General features: G+C 46.6%; 1 protein-coding gene across 1 annotated transcript; it reads left to right on the top strand.

The window, feature by feature from the left end:
* The first annotated feature begins 6,992 nt into the window (after positions 1 to 6,992).
* Positions 6,993 to 13,189, top strand: ZNF575 (zinc finger protein 575). The gene is made up of 3 exons (XM_015822378.2): positions 6,993 to 7,065; positions 11,613 to 11,726; positions 12,492 to 13,189. The coding sequence occupies exons 1-3, from the start codon at positions 6,993 to 6,995 to the stop codon at positions 13,187 to 13,189; spliced, it is 885 nt and encodes a 294-aa protein (XP_015677864.2).
* Positions 13,190 to 13,451: the final 262 nt, after the last annotated feature.

The following is a 13,451-nucleotide window of genomic DNA, read 5'->3' as shown; positions in this document are numbered from 1 at the left end:
TAGTTATCAACTATGGAAAACCCCATTTCTGCCTTCTCTGGATTCTGTCATACGATGAAGGGAAGGGGGTGAACAAAGGGGCTTTATGGCCCTCACTTCCTTCAGTATACTTCAAAGGGACTGGATGTGGATATCACCAAAAGGACTAACAATAACAATGGGGCCATTACCTTTCATGTAATCCTTTCTGAAGTCTCTCATCCCGGCAGTGAGGAAAAGGGGGTGGGAATGTAATGCCTGGGACTGTCGCTGGAAGAAGGGGCTGATGGGGTGGGGCTAATGGGGGATCCCTTAAAACCTTGAATGGGAGAGCTTGGACCCCAAGTCCTGTCTAGAATGCCTGCAACCAGCTCTCTCTTAATAAAGATGCCTGTTGGAAGAAATATTCCAAGAGTTCTGTCTTCTTAAGATGCAAAGTGGGGTGGGTCCTTACACAGCCATTCATGTTGGCTGGGGAATTCTGGGACTTGAAGTCTGCCCATCTGAAAGTTCCCAAACCTGAGAAACAATGAATTACTTTGTGGTTCTGGGCAGCATGAGGTGGGATTGCGAGAAAGCTCTACTTTTTTCCTGACCAGGTATAACACCTTTCACAGTTGCATAAACACAATCAAGTCAGTCACTCCCAAGCCTTTCCCATCTCTGCTTCTCTCCACACTAAACATGCTGAAGTCTGTTAATGGGGAAGAAAGAGATGCTTCATTCATATTGTCTGGAGACATTTTGTGGTTCGAAGAAATGAATTGTAGGCCAAAAGTGGATTTGCCATGGATGAAAGGCAGTTGGCTAGCTCAACAGAAAACCTCTGCACATTAACTTTTATTGGTATGCAGCTTCAACCAATAGCATCTTCCACCTGAAGGAAGAGTGAGATATTGTAGGAAAAACAGCCTCAGCGTGATCCGATTCGCTCTCGTAGTTTTCACCCCCATGAAGTGGCTTCTTCGGATGTGCCAATAGACAGCCACAAGGCCCATCCCTGAAAATCAAGGGCAAGTCAGCAGTAATTATCTATCATCCCATCTTTCCTTAGCAACTGGAAAATCTTTTTTTTCCCCTGATTGTAAGAGCAAGGGTTAACATGTGACTTTTTTAAGGCGGTGACACCATCATAAATTATTCTGACAGTCTTGATTTAAGCCAACGGCCATAGAACTCTAGCTTAGAGTCACGTAAATGCCTTCTTTGAATAAAGGTATACATTTTCTTCTTTTTTAAACTGCCTTCCTTGAATAAACATATCAATTCACAAAGACTCCCCGCCGATTGCATAAAGTCTTTTAAGATTTTTCTCTCTCTCTGAATTCTCCTTAGTCCACTGGTTGACTCATCCGATATTCTGAATTAGAAACTAGGCAACTGGGTTGAACTGAGCATATTGTATGGACCCAAGATAGCATATGTGATAAGAACTGTTGTTCTGTTGACCTCAGAAATCATGTAAAGCCCGAAAATTCACATTGCTGGAGTAAAACCCTGGATAATAAACATAGGTGTGACTTTTAGGAGTTCATGAATTAAGTTATTTATTCACCCATATATTTCGTCTCTCTTCAAATGTTTTATCAATGGCCTTAGCTCCAAAGTAAGTTTGAAAAGCAAGGCAAAGCATAAAAAAATAGAAATCTATTCTATATGGCCCACTTTTATTTAGCTACACTTCTTCAATTCACGGGTTATTCTGCAAGACAATGGAATTTTCTGTTCTCCCTAGAGATTTTTGATGACAGGGATCTTTCAGTAGGAAAGATATATAAACTGATGTAAAGAACATGCAGAAGGGAGCGTAACTGCCCTTCACATCTTGCATTTCTCTGAATACCGAAACGTAGTGACTACCATTGTGCTTTCCCCACTTCCTCACATTACAATATTGATGTTAGCTAAGCCAGGGGAGTAAGGGTCATCGATAACAAGTCTTGGCACCTGGGCAATGCATAGTAGTGGGTGGCAAGGACATTGAAAAAGTCAACATGCCAGTTACAACTGCAGAATTGAAGTCCTACCCTGTCCTGCTGATACATTTGTTTATTTCAAGAGTTACAAGGTCATTCAACTCAGGCCATGTGACTCTGGGGACTGTATAACATAAAATGCATATGAATAAAAAAAAAGTTTTAAAAACAAGGGCTAAAAATACAGTACAAAAGCTAAAATGTACAATGGCAAGAAAGCTGAGAACAAAACCAACCTCAATTGCCCTCTAATACTTAGAGAATTAAAAGGGGTTGGGGCTTTGATTATACAGTAGTGGCCAAAATTGTGGAAACCTTTTGGAAAAAAGTTTATTTTTGAGGTTTGATGGCTAATAACACCACTTTTTTTTGGAGTAGTACCATAAAATTATATATCAATGGAAAGATAATCTAATCAAGAATGTAATGCAACTTAGTTTGTTCAATTATCTGTACTGTATTCTATGAAAATTTATAGCCAAATAATCAGAAAAAAGAAGCACAAATGCTTAGGTTGATATCAGGTAGCATTCCTTCATCTGATTGTAGCCAATGAGCATGAGTGTTTAGAGAGCCAAGGTGTCATCTTGTTTTGGCAACGAGCCAATCAGATCACAGTAGGATTCAGTGATTGATGTCCTGTATTGAAGCTGAGAAAAGGACATTTGTCAGTGTTATGGGATCGCTATTAAGTTGGTTGGGTTTTTTTGGTGTTCCTTCATTTGGTGAGCTTGTAAAACGTAATAAAATTAAAGCCATGGTGCAAAGAGTTGTCTGGTTGCCCAGAAAGCGATATAAAATAGTATTATTAAGTGAACAAGGCTACAGTTATAAAGAAATTAGAAGAAAAATGGGTGGAAACTTAACCAAAGTTGGCATTTCTACTGTACGCTTTTCCCAAAAGGTTTCCACAACTTTGGCCACTACTATATGGTTGCAGCTGCCATCTTGTCCTTGGGGTGAGGAGAGGGTGCTGAAATGGCAGCCATTAGCACTTAACAGTGACAAGCCTCCAATAACCTTAAGGATAATTTTATTTATTAGATTTTTATCTCACCTTTATTTCTTCATCAGTAACTCAAGGTAGCAAACACACACAATATTCCTTCTTCCTCCTATTTTTCTCCATAACAACAACCTTGTGAGATGGGCTGGCCTGTGAGTGACTGGCCCAAAGCCACACAATTGGTTTTCATGCCTAAAGCTGGACTAGAACTCACCATCTCCTGGTTTCTAGGCCTTTGCCATTAGACCAAGCTGGCTTTTACAAGTTACTACATGCTTCTTTGTACAAATCCTGTTCTTCCATAGGGCAAAGAAGTGCCAATTTCAGTTATGTGGTATTACAACAGTTTGCCTTTTTCTCAGGGATGCTATTGGGAATTCCAGTGAGCTGCCCATTAAGGTGGGCAGAGCGTTGTAGCAACTACAATGTGCAATTCATATTTTGCAGTCATGAGACGGGTGATGCAAGAGTCCCTAACTCTGGCAATTGCACCATTTTAATGTTGGGTCATTTTAATGTTAAAAAAAAAATCTAGACTTTTTTTTTTACAGCGAATATTCAGAAAACCCCACAAGCCTAATTTGCATCATTTCTGTGATTCACCCAGAGGGAAAATTGGGAAAGACTGTACGTGCACCAAAGCAGTACATGATGCAATCCTATAATCAGATTTTGTTGGTTTTGACATACTGTAGTTACTTTTTCCATAAAAAAGCTCTGTTTTGCAGGGAAACGTAATACAAGTATGACAAAAGGGAATCCAGCTAAGTGTTGGATTAAAGTCTTCATCCTGGTTTATCCAAGCTGGGGATAAATAAGCAACATGGCGACTGCTTGGGGAAGAAGGTTACAGTTTATTGAAGAGGCAGAAAGATGGTTCTTGCAGGAAAGAGCAGAGGGAGGAAGGGCTGAGCACATGGGTAGAAGGTTTTTATACCCCCTCTAGCCTTTTGTTTGGAATAGTTTCCTGTTCCTGTGGCATGAACCTTGAGGCTATTTCTGAGTGCTTTTCTAGGCCTTGATATCTGTGGTTTAATCCTATTATCATATCCCGCTTCCCTGGTGATGGGACTAATGACTCCTAGAGTTTGGGTGGGGCATGCAGATTTTAAGTCTCTTTGTCTTGACAAACTTTCTGATGGTTTTACATTTGCATTTGTATAGGGCTGGCTCCTGTTTGGGATAGTTGGCTCCTGCTTTTTTTAAAAAAGGATTTTTTTCTGCCCTTTTAATATTTTCTTCTCTGGGGCTCTGACTTCCCACACAAGTTTAGAGTACAAAACTGAAAAGTTTTGCTGCACTCCTACAAAGCAAAAGGAAAAAGTCTTCATCAAACGCTCTTACATCCCCAGTGGCCAACAATGATTTTTTTTTAAAAAAAAAATTATTCCAGTGCCGTCATCCCTCTTCTTATTTAGCAAACTGTTTATTGCTGAAAGGGTTTTGAACCACGCTAAGCCCGGTTAAAAACTTCAGTTTTTCCAACTGCCCGATTACAATTAAAACTCAGGCTCAGTTGGGGGGGGGGGAACACCTTGCGACATCGGGACACTTGGAAAAAGTTCTAGACGCGCACGGAGCGCCTACGCTTAAACAAATGAGATTAATTTTGTCCCTTACCGGCCGCCGTTCGACGTCATTTCTTTGCCCTCTTCATTGGGTGAAACCATAGAGCCAAGGAAGTGGGGGGGGGAATCATCCCGGAACATGGTTGCGTCCAGGCGAACATTTTCTCCGCGAGGTTTGCTCAGGTGATTCCTCTGCAGGTAGAATCGCTGCGTTTGTTTCGCTTGCGTGGCTTTTGCGCGGCTGCTGCTTTCGCGTGCTTGCTGAACGTTTCCCTCCTCGTATCATTTCTGTCCTCGATTTTTAAAAACTAGCATGCATTGTTTTTTGTTTTTTTAAAAAAATGCATAACTTGAATGAGTTTTTCCCCCCTTTCTTCCGCATGCTTGCTATCCTAAGAAAGCTCACGTGGACAATTGCAGGCGAGCTTTGAGGGCCAGAAGCGCCGGATCGGTATGCAAACGCCGGGGCTGCATTCACACAACCTGGAGAGAGAGAGAGAGCAAACCCGGGGGTTGCATTCGCACCAGCTGCAAACCTTGGTTAGTTCCAGGGCGACTTAGTCTGCTGGGCGTGAATGCAATCCCACCAGTTTAATTAGGTTTTTTTTTAATGGTTTTGGATTATTGCACAAATCCCCAGAAAGGGGGTTGAGTGAGCGTCTTGTGTGAACTGGGGCCCGAGCAGCGTGATCATAATTGCTAAAGGCCGGGGTCGGGAGAAGATCCACAGGATTCCAAGAAATCCTGATGAAATCCTACGCTCCTCTTATTCTGCAACTTAACCCAGTATCCTATAATAGCTCCCGTTCTAGTTTCCTGCATGGGGGACAAAAATTCCCAACTAGCGAGTTCAGAGCCCTGACCCAAAAACATACATTATTGGTAAAAATGCATGTTTGATATAATTTTGCAATCATCCAAGGAACTTTGGTTGCATTGAGGGGGCTGAAAAATAGAAAATGGGAGAAAATTAGAATTAGCTGGCTTTGGCTTTGTTGGAAGAAAAATAACATAGGAATTAAGAGTTGTCTGAAACGAGAACTGGGGAAAGGAGGCCGTGGCTGCAGTGACTCTAAGCCCATAATGTGGCTTGTTGATCTAGCCATCAGGGTTTATTTAACATGATGATTTGAGCCAGCAAACTTGAGATTTACCTGGCTGTAATTGCACAAACCCAGCTTTAGCTCTAGCTACATGACCTTTATCTTTAACTGAACAAACCAAGGTTAAGCAGGATAGGCAAGCTTTACCTATCTAATTGAGCAAACCAAGGTTTAGCGGATGTATAAGTTCTGCCACAGACTTGGAGCACAAACAACTGGTGGGGGAGGCCAGGAGGAAGACTTGTGCAGGGATGGTTACCTTGTGTTTACACAACAGTTTAATGTCACTTCTGGGCCATGTCTTGCTGACCGCCACAGTACACTGAGGCACCAGGCTAAAAACCAGGAAACTGAGTTCTCATCCCACTTTAGGCATGAAAACCAGCTGGGGGACCCTTCCTCTTTCTCTGCCCAACCCCACCTCACAGAGGAGGAAGGAGTATTATGTATACAGATAGTCCACGACTTAACAACCACAGTTGAGCCCAGCATTTATGTGGCTGAGACATTTGTTAAGTGAGTTTGCCCCCATTTTATGACCTTTCTTGCCACAGTTGTTAAGTGAATCATTGCGGTTGTTAAGTTAATAACACGGTTGCTAAGTGGATCTGGTTTCTCCATTGACTGCTTGTCGGAAGGTTGCAAAAGGGGAACTCACCCGACACCCCCCCCAGACACTGCGACCATCATAAACACGAACCAGTTGTCTATTTATGAACCAGTTGTCCAGCGTCTGACTGCAAATCACAAGACTGTGTGGGGATGCCGCAATGGTGGGAAAAAATGGTGGCAAGTCACTTTTTTACAGTGCNGAAGGAAGGAAGGAAGGAAGGAAGGAAGGAAGAGGAAAGGAGAAGGAAGGAAGGAAGGAAGGAAGAGGAAAGGAGAAGGAAGGAAGGAAGGTGAAAGGAGACGGAAGGAAGGAAGGAAGAGGAAAGGAGAAGGAAGGAAGAGGAAAGGAGAAGGAAGGAAGGAAGGAAGGAAGAGGAAAGGAGAAGGAAGGAAGGAAGGAAGGAAGGAAGGAAAAAAGGAAAAAATCTCAGACTAGAAACGAACCCAAGGAGAGAGAGCATCTTACCCAGACGTGCAGAAGCAGAAGCCGCAGCTGGTCTGTGGCTGACCCGCTTCCAGCGGGTTGTGTGAACGCAGCCCCGGAGGCTGCTTCCGTCACGGCTACCTCATCGCCCGCCCGCCTGCCTCCCTCCGCCGAGAGAAAATAACGGGAAGGTGCCGATTGGCCGAGCGCGCCGGAGCCTCCCCGCGGCTGCCGGCTTGCGCCTCGCCTCGCCTCGCCTCGCCGGGCTCCGGGCTCGGGAAGGGATGCGGCGGGGCGCTGCGCCCGGCTCCCCGCGGGGACAGCATGACCCGGCGCGATCGGCTGATGAAGGGAAGACCCCAGAGGCAGCCTGAGGCCGGCGCCGACTCCCGGGCGGGTGAGTGGCCGAGGCGGAGCGCGGGAGAGCCGGCGCGGGCGAAGGGATGCGCGGCGGGCGGGGAGGAGGAGGAGGATGCCCGCTGCAGGCGAGGCTGGGGTTGGAAGCCCCCCCGTCTCCTTGCCGCCCTCCAGCTGGGCTTCGCGGGGCTCCGGGCCGGCGAAAGCGAGGAGGGGGAGGTCCACCCTTCTCCCACCCCGATGCTTGCAAGCAAGCCGGCTTCTCTAACTCGGGTGCATTGCAGCAAAATCTGCCTTCGGTCGGGGGGCAAATCTGTATCACCCCCGCCCAAATTTCAGGCCATATTGATGCGGGGGTTGGAGGAGGGACGGGGGTGGGGGTGGGGGTGGTGGAAGGCGAGAAAGTCGGCCTGGATCTGCCAGCCTGACGGATCCAGAGGGGACGCTGTTCACACAATACACACAACCCGAGGAACTGAAATTCACCCATTTGCTGGGTTTGTAGCAAGGAAGGTTGGAAAAAAAAAGAGGCCATCAAATCCAGGGGTTTAAAACTAACCAAGCTTCCTCTTGGTGACTGTCACCATCTTAAGGGGTTGAGTAAAGCAGGTGTAGTGTGAACCTGGTTGCTGACCTGGGGCTGCTCTGGTTTTATAGGGCTTAGGCCTGATTTAATGGGATGTGAATTAGGAAATGATGCTGTGGGAAGGACCGGAATTGGGGACATCTGGGGACATCAGATGATGAAACTCCCGCGATGTCAATCACACCAAAGCACCACTTGCTTTTATTGTATTATGTTATTTATTAAATTTATATGCCTCCCCATCTCATTCTCCAAAGCCACTCTGGGTGGCTGCATACAATACTTGTGTCCTTATTTTGGCATCATGGAGTGGGGGGAGGTTGCCACAGCAGCCAGCGCTGACCAGAATGCACCAGAATTTGAATACACAACCTTTCCAGGCAGGCTATGGGGGATTAATGCTCGAACGAGCTGGGGTGCAGTATCTCTGGTCAACCTTATTTACAGACATCCTTTTTCTGAATTCAGCCCCGCCATCTTCCAACACTGTTATCCCAATTCCTTGCAGATTTGCTGAAAAATTCTGCACTGCATGCTGGGTTCCCACAAGGAAGCCCCTGAACAATATTTGAAAGGGGCAGACTGACTCTGCAGATGTGAGCCAACTATGGCTACGATGGGCTGCCTTGAGAATTATACAGTAAAGGCAGTCCTCGGTTTATGACAATTGGGAACAGGCTTTCCATTGCTAAGCAAGGAATTTGTTAGGGGAGTCGTGCCCAATTTTACAACCTTTTTTTGCCACAGTTGTTAAGCAAGTCACTGCCATTGTTAAGTGAATATCATGTACTCCATTAAGCGAATTTAACTTCCCTCATTGACTGTTTGGTGGAAGCCGGTTAGGAAGGCCGCAAATGGTGTTCACATAATCCTAAGATTCTGTAACTGTTTAAAATACATGCCAGATGCCAAGTGCTCAAATTTAAAGACCTGGTAGCTCCATTTGACACTGTGTTAAAATCCACCGGAATGCTAAAACTGAGCTCATGTGGACTTTAACGGTGTTTCTCAACCTTGGCAGCTTGAAGACGGCTGGATGTCAATTCCCAGAATTCCCCCAACTGTGTATGTGAATCTCCAATTCTGGGAGTTGAAGTCCACCTGTCAAGTTGCCAAACGCTTCCTTGGCAAGTTATACAAACCAGGCCCTTGGCTTGTGGATCAGTGTATTCTGCACATTGTGCATAGAGACAGTATTATGTGAAGACAGCCATAGAGAGATTCCGAAGTTACTTATTTCAGCAAACTTTTGTGGAATTGAAGATATGCTGTGAACTACTCTCCATTTGATGTTTGGCACCTTAAAGCCTGCCTCGCATTTCCAGACAGGTTGCAGCTACTGCCTAGAAACTGCAATTCCAATATCTGCGGTTTTCTCTGGACACCTCAAAACAATCTAGTCCAAGAGCGGGCTTCCGGATGTTTGGATTCCAGCATCCTCTGGCCATCCTCCACCAGCTCAGCCGCTGGCAAGGCATTTTGGGGGTCGTAGTCCACATTTCATGGCTTCTGTATATGTGGGCGCCAGGGTAGAAATGCACCCAGATCTTCAACTGTGCACAATTTTGACTTAGAAAATGGGGTCCCTCCAGTTCCAGAGAATACTTTCATCTCTGGTTGTTGAAGCCCCAATTTTTCTTGTTGACCCCCCCCTTCCTCCTCCTCCCACCTTGCTCAGAGCAGCCCATAATCCCGTAGCTGAATTCTGGTAAGCCCATCTCATTTCTCTGTCAATATACTAGTTTCTCCTCTCCGGCCTGTATTCTGAACAGGGTTACCATGGCAACGCCACACTGATGCCAAGCTGAGCAATAGCAGAATCAAGGCCGTAATTGGATCCCAGGGCCTTGTGATACAGGGGCAGCCCCTGGGGGAACCAAGCTATTGAAACACGGCTAGTTAATGGAGGTTTAATCTAGACACCACCAAACTACGCCATACCAAACCTAACCTAGGTTTACAAAGGAATTTGCCTGCTGATGCATAATCATGACGGTTAGTTATGGCGTGGCTGGAGGGGTGGGGAGTAGGAGGGGAAGAAGGAACCAAGTTGATTAGTTACCCCGAACTCAGTTTTATTCACCGTGGGCGATCGAAAAAGGGGAGATTGATAAGTTTGCAAGGGGCCAAATTGCATTGTAGGTAGTCCTCGACTTACAACAGTTCCTTTAGTGACCGTTCATAGTTACAACGGCACTGGAAAAAAAAGTGACTTATGATCATTTTTCAGTTACGCACTTTGCAGCATCCCCCTGGTCACGTGATCAAAATCCAGAAACTTGGCAACTGGCTTGACTTTGTGACAGTTGCAGTGTCCAGGGTCACGTGATCGCCTTTTGTGATCTTCTGACAAGCAAAGTCAATGGGGAAGCCAGATTCACTTAACAACCGTGTTACTAATTTAACAACTGCAGTGATTCACAAGAACTGTGGCAAGACAGGCCGTAAATGGGGCAAAATTCACTTAACAAATTTCTCACTTAGCAACATAAATTCTGGGCTCAGCTGTGCCCATAAGTCAAGGACTATCTGTACAATAGGAAGTTTGGGTTCTCTTATTTTCTGGTTTTTTCCCCTCCAAAAGCAAATGATGGAATAGATCACATTTCAATATAAACAATTTTTACCTGATACTATGAATCTTATATTTCCCTCCACTATGTGTGTTTTATTGTGCTTTTCTTCCATGATCAAACCTTTCAGTATAGCCTAAATTGGAAATCTGGAGTTATTTATGCAGTGAGTAAAGTTAAAATTTAAAAATCAACTTCTGTCTGTTAAATACAAGGGATCCAAAGTGTACCAAGGATATTTTGTTCTCTAAGGGTAGTCCTTGTTTAGTGACCACTGTTGGAACCAGCAGCGTGGCTCTTAGCAAAATAGTCGCTAAGTAAAACTACAGCTCTGCTTAGTTTTGCTTTACAGGTAATCCTCAACTTACGACCGCAATTGAGCTCACCGTCACAATGGTTGCAAAGTGAATAACTATAGGACTACACCTGATTTTACGAGCCCTTGTTTTGCAGGGGTCATTAAGCGAATATGGCAGTCATTAAGCGAACTCATTGTTTGCGCTCGGGCTGTTTTGTCTGGAAACCAGAAGTAAACACCAGTTTCTAACAAAAACATTGTAAGACCCAGTCAGGCGACATGAATGCTGCAAACAGCCGTAAATCCAGGCTATTTCCCCTGAGTGCCCAAAATATGGTTACATGGATGAGGGGGCAGATATCAGATCTTCAAATCCGTGTCACACGTCCCATTTTCAGGGTCCATCCAGTAGTGGGATTCAGCTGGTTCGCACCACTTTGATAGAACCGGTAGCTAATTTTTTGTTGCTCAGGCCCAGAATGGACTTCCGGAAGCGGCATCCATACAGAGAACTGGTTGTTCACCTATTTGAATCCCACCACTCCTTCCTTCCTTCCTTCCTTCCTTCCTTCCTTCCTTCCTCCTTCCCTCCCTTTCTTTCCTGTGGCAGGATTTAGGCGGTTTGCACCCCTTTGGCAGAACTGGTAGCTAATTTTTTCGTTGCCCAGGCCCAGAATGGACTTCCGGAAGTGGCATCCACACAGAGAAGCGGTTGTTCCCATAGTTGAATCCCACCACTGGGTCCGTCGTAACTTTGTGCGGTTGTTAAGCAACCAGTTCTAAGTCGAGGACTACCTTTACAAAGCTGAGTAGGTGGCCAATAGGAAGACCGTTCCCAAAGTTACTTTTTCATCAGTGTTGAAAGTGCAAAGAGTCACTAAAAGAGGCAGTTGCTAAGCAAGGACCTGCATCTCTGCTGGATTTCTGGTAGTTAAGTGAGATAATTTTCAGGCATGCCTTGTTCTCTGATTAGCGGAAACAGGAGAAGTAAAAGAAGGCCTGTTTTGCTTAGGACCGATTTGCTTTTTGAAAGGATGCATAAAGCTGTTTATAACTGAGCCTGACTCCCCTCTAACTCCCCCCTCCCCACTTTATTCTCTCCCCTCCCCATCCCCTCCCCGTGCCTGCAGGTTATATTCTCACTCGGCCAACCCTTGTCCTCATGCTGGAAAGGGGGGAAGAGCCCTGTGTGAGCAACAGCAAGGTCGGAGTGGGGAGCAGCCCGCTGAATAGCAGCGTTGCAGGTAAGGAAGGGCGAAGAATGTGGGTCATTTATTGTTTGCCGAAACGACGCACATCGCGCTTCTCCAAACGGTGCGAATCCAAAATCACAGTCCAACCCTGTGTGCATTCTTTGGATAAAAGAGTAAATAAATACTTCAAAAAAAAATCCCTCCATTTAATTTCTGCCTAATGTCAAATATAGGTAGGTAATCCTCACTGATTGTAATTGGGACTAGGAACTTTGGTCACTAAGCGACAGTCATAAAGCGCAACATCGTGTGACTGCATCAACTTAATGGCGGCAGCTCCAGCTGTCGCCCATTGCTGTCGTTAGGCGAATCCTACACAGTCGCAGCGTCCCAAGGTCGCCGAGTCGCCGTTTGTGACCTTCTCCCAGCTTCCCTATTGACTCTGCTCGTCTGGGGCCGGCAGCGAAGGTCACAAATGACAATCGTGAGATGCCACAACCGTCATAAACACTACCAGTTGCGAAGCATCCAAATTCCAATCGTTTGGATGTTGCGGTTGCAAGGCGATTGATTGCCAAGCTGATGACCGAATTGTCATCCCCGACAGCCACCACTGTGGGAATCCATCATAAAACCCTCGTATTCAGTGCCAACTTTGACTAAGTTGCTGGATAAGTGGTTGTTAAATGAGGACTGCCTATATTCCACCTGCAGAATAGCTGGCAGGCAACAGAAGGAACTTGAGGCAGGAAAATGGGACATTTGGTGAGGAATCCTTTGTATTTTTTTTTGAATTTTTTTCTCCCTTCCTTCCAGATTCCCAAGCCTTGAAAGAGAACGCCAAGTCACCTTCGCCCTCGGCTCTGCCTTCCGCGCCCGCCACGGAGTCTCCCAAGCCACCCCGTCCCCGCCGGCGGCGCCCTCCAGCTGTCCTGCCCTCCGACCGTCCCTATCAGTGCAAAGACTGTGGCAAGCGTTTCGTGTACCGCTCCAAACTGGCCACCCACCAGTGGACTCACTGCGCCGAGCGCCCTTACAAATGCCCCGATTGTCCCAAGAGTTTTAGTTACCCGTCCAAGTTGGCCGCCCACCGACGTACGCACACCGGGGAGCGCCCCTTCCCCTGCTCTCTGTGCCCCAAGCGCTTCGGACACCGCTCCAAGCTGGCCGCCCACCAGTGGATCCACACGCCGGAGCGCCCGTACAAATGTGCCGATTGCCCCAAGAGCTTCTGCTATCCTTCCAAGCTGGCCGCCCACCGCCGCACGCACACGGGGCAGCGGCCGTACCCTTGCAGCCGCTGTGGGAAGAGTTTCTGCTACCCCTCGAAACTGGCTGCTCACCAGCAGATCCACGCGGCCACCGCAGCGGGACGGCCTTATCCGTGCATGCGCTGCAGCAAGAGTTTCCGGCAACTGCGCAACCTCACTCTCCACCAACGGGTGCACGAGGAGGGAGAAGTGGGCGATGACTTAGCCCAGGACAAGAGCCACAGCAGTGGAGACAGGTCCTAAGGAGGAACATTGGCCTCTGTGAGGGCACAAGGGGGAAACGTGGATAATGTGCAAACTTGGTAGCGGTGGGATCTTTGTAAATAATGGAAGGTTACGATGGAGGTCGGGGGTAGCAGCGTAACCTCCAGCCACCCATAACTTCTCTGTTTTCGGCTTTGATGGCAAAATGCCAAATGACAGGCTCCCCTCCAGAGGCCAAGTTGGGCACCCCGTGCTGAAAACTGCCCTAGGAACCTTGTTTCTGCCGTGCCCCGGGGCCTCT

This window comes from Protobothrops mucrosquamatus, unplaced genomic scaffold, assembly GCF_001527695.2.
Source record: "Protobothrops mucrosquamatus isolate PMUCROS unplaced genomic scaffold, P.Mucros_1.0 scaffold1541, whole genome shotgun sequence".
Taxonomy (NCBI): Eukaryota; Metazoa; Chordata; class Lepidosauria; order Squamata; family Viperidae; genus Protobothrops; species Protobothrops mucrosquamatus.
This window is presented reverse-complemented; position numbering and strand designations above follow the sequence as displayed.

Coding starts and splice junctions, on each gene's coding strand:
- ZNF575 (XM_015822378.2), top strand. CDS start 6,993: ATGACCCGGCGCGATCGGCTGATGAAGGGAAGACCCCAGAGGCAGCCT. Junction 7,066..11,612: donor CGGCGCCGACTCCCGGGCGG/GTGAGTGGCCGA, acceptor CCGTGCCTGCAG/GTTATATTCTCACTCGGCCA. Junction 11,727..12,491: donor GCTGAATAGCAGCGTTGCAG/GTAAGGAAGGGC, acceptor CCTTCCTTCCAG/ATTCCCAAGCCTTGAAAGAG.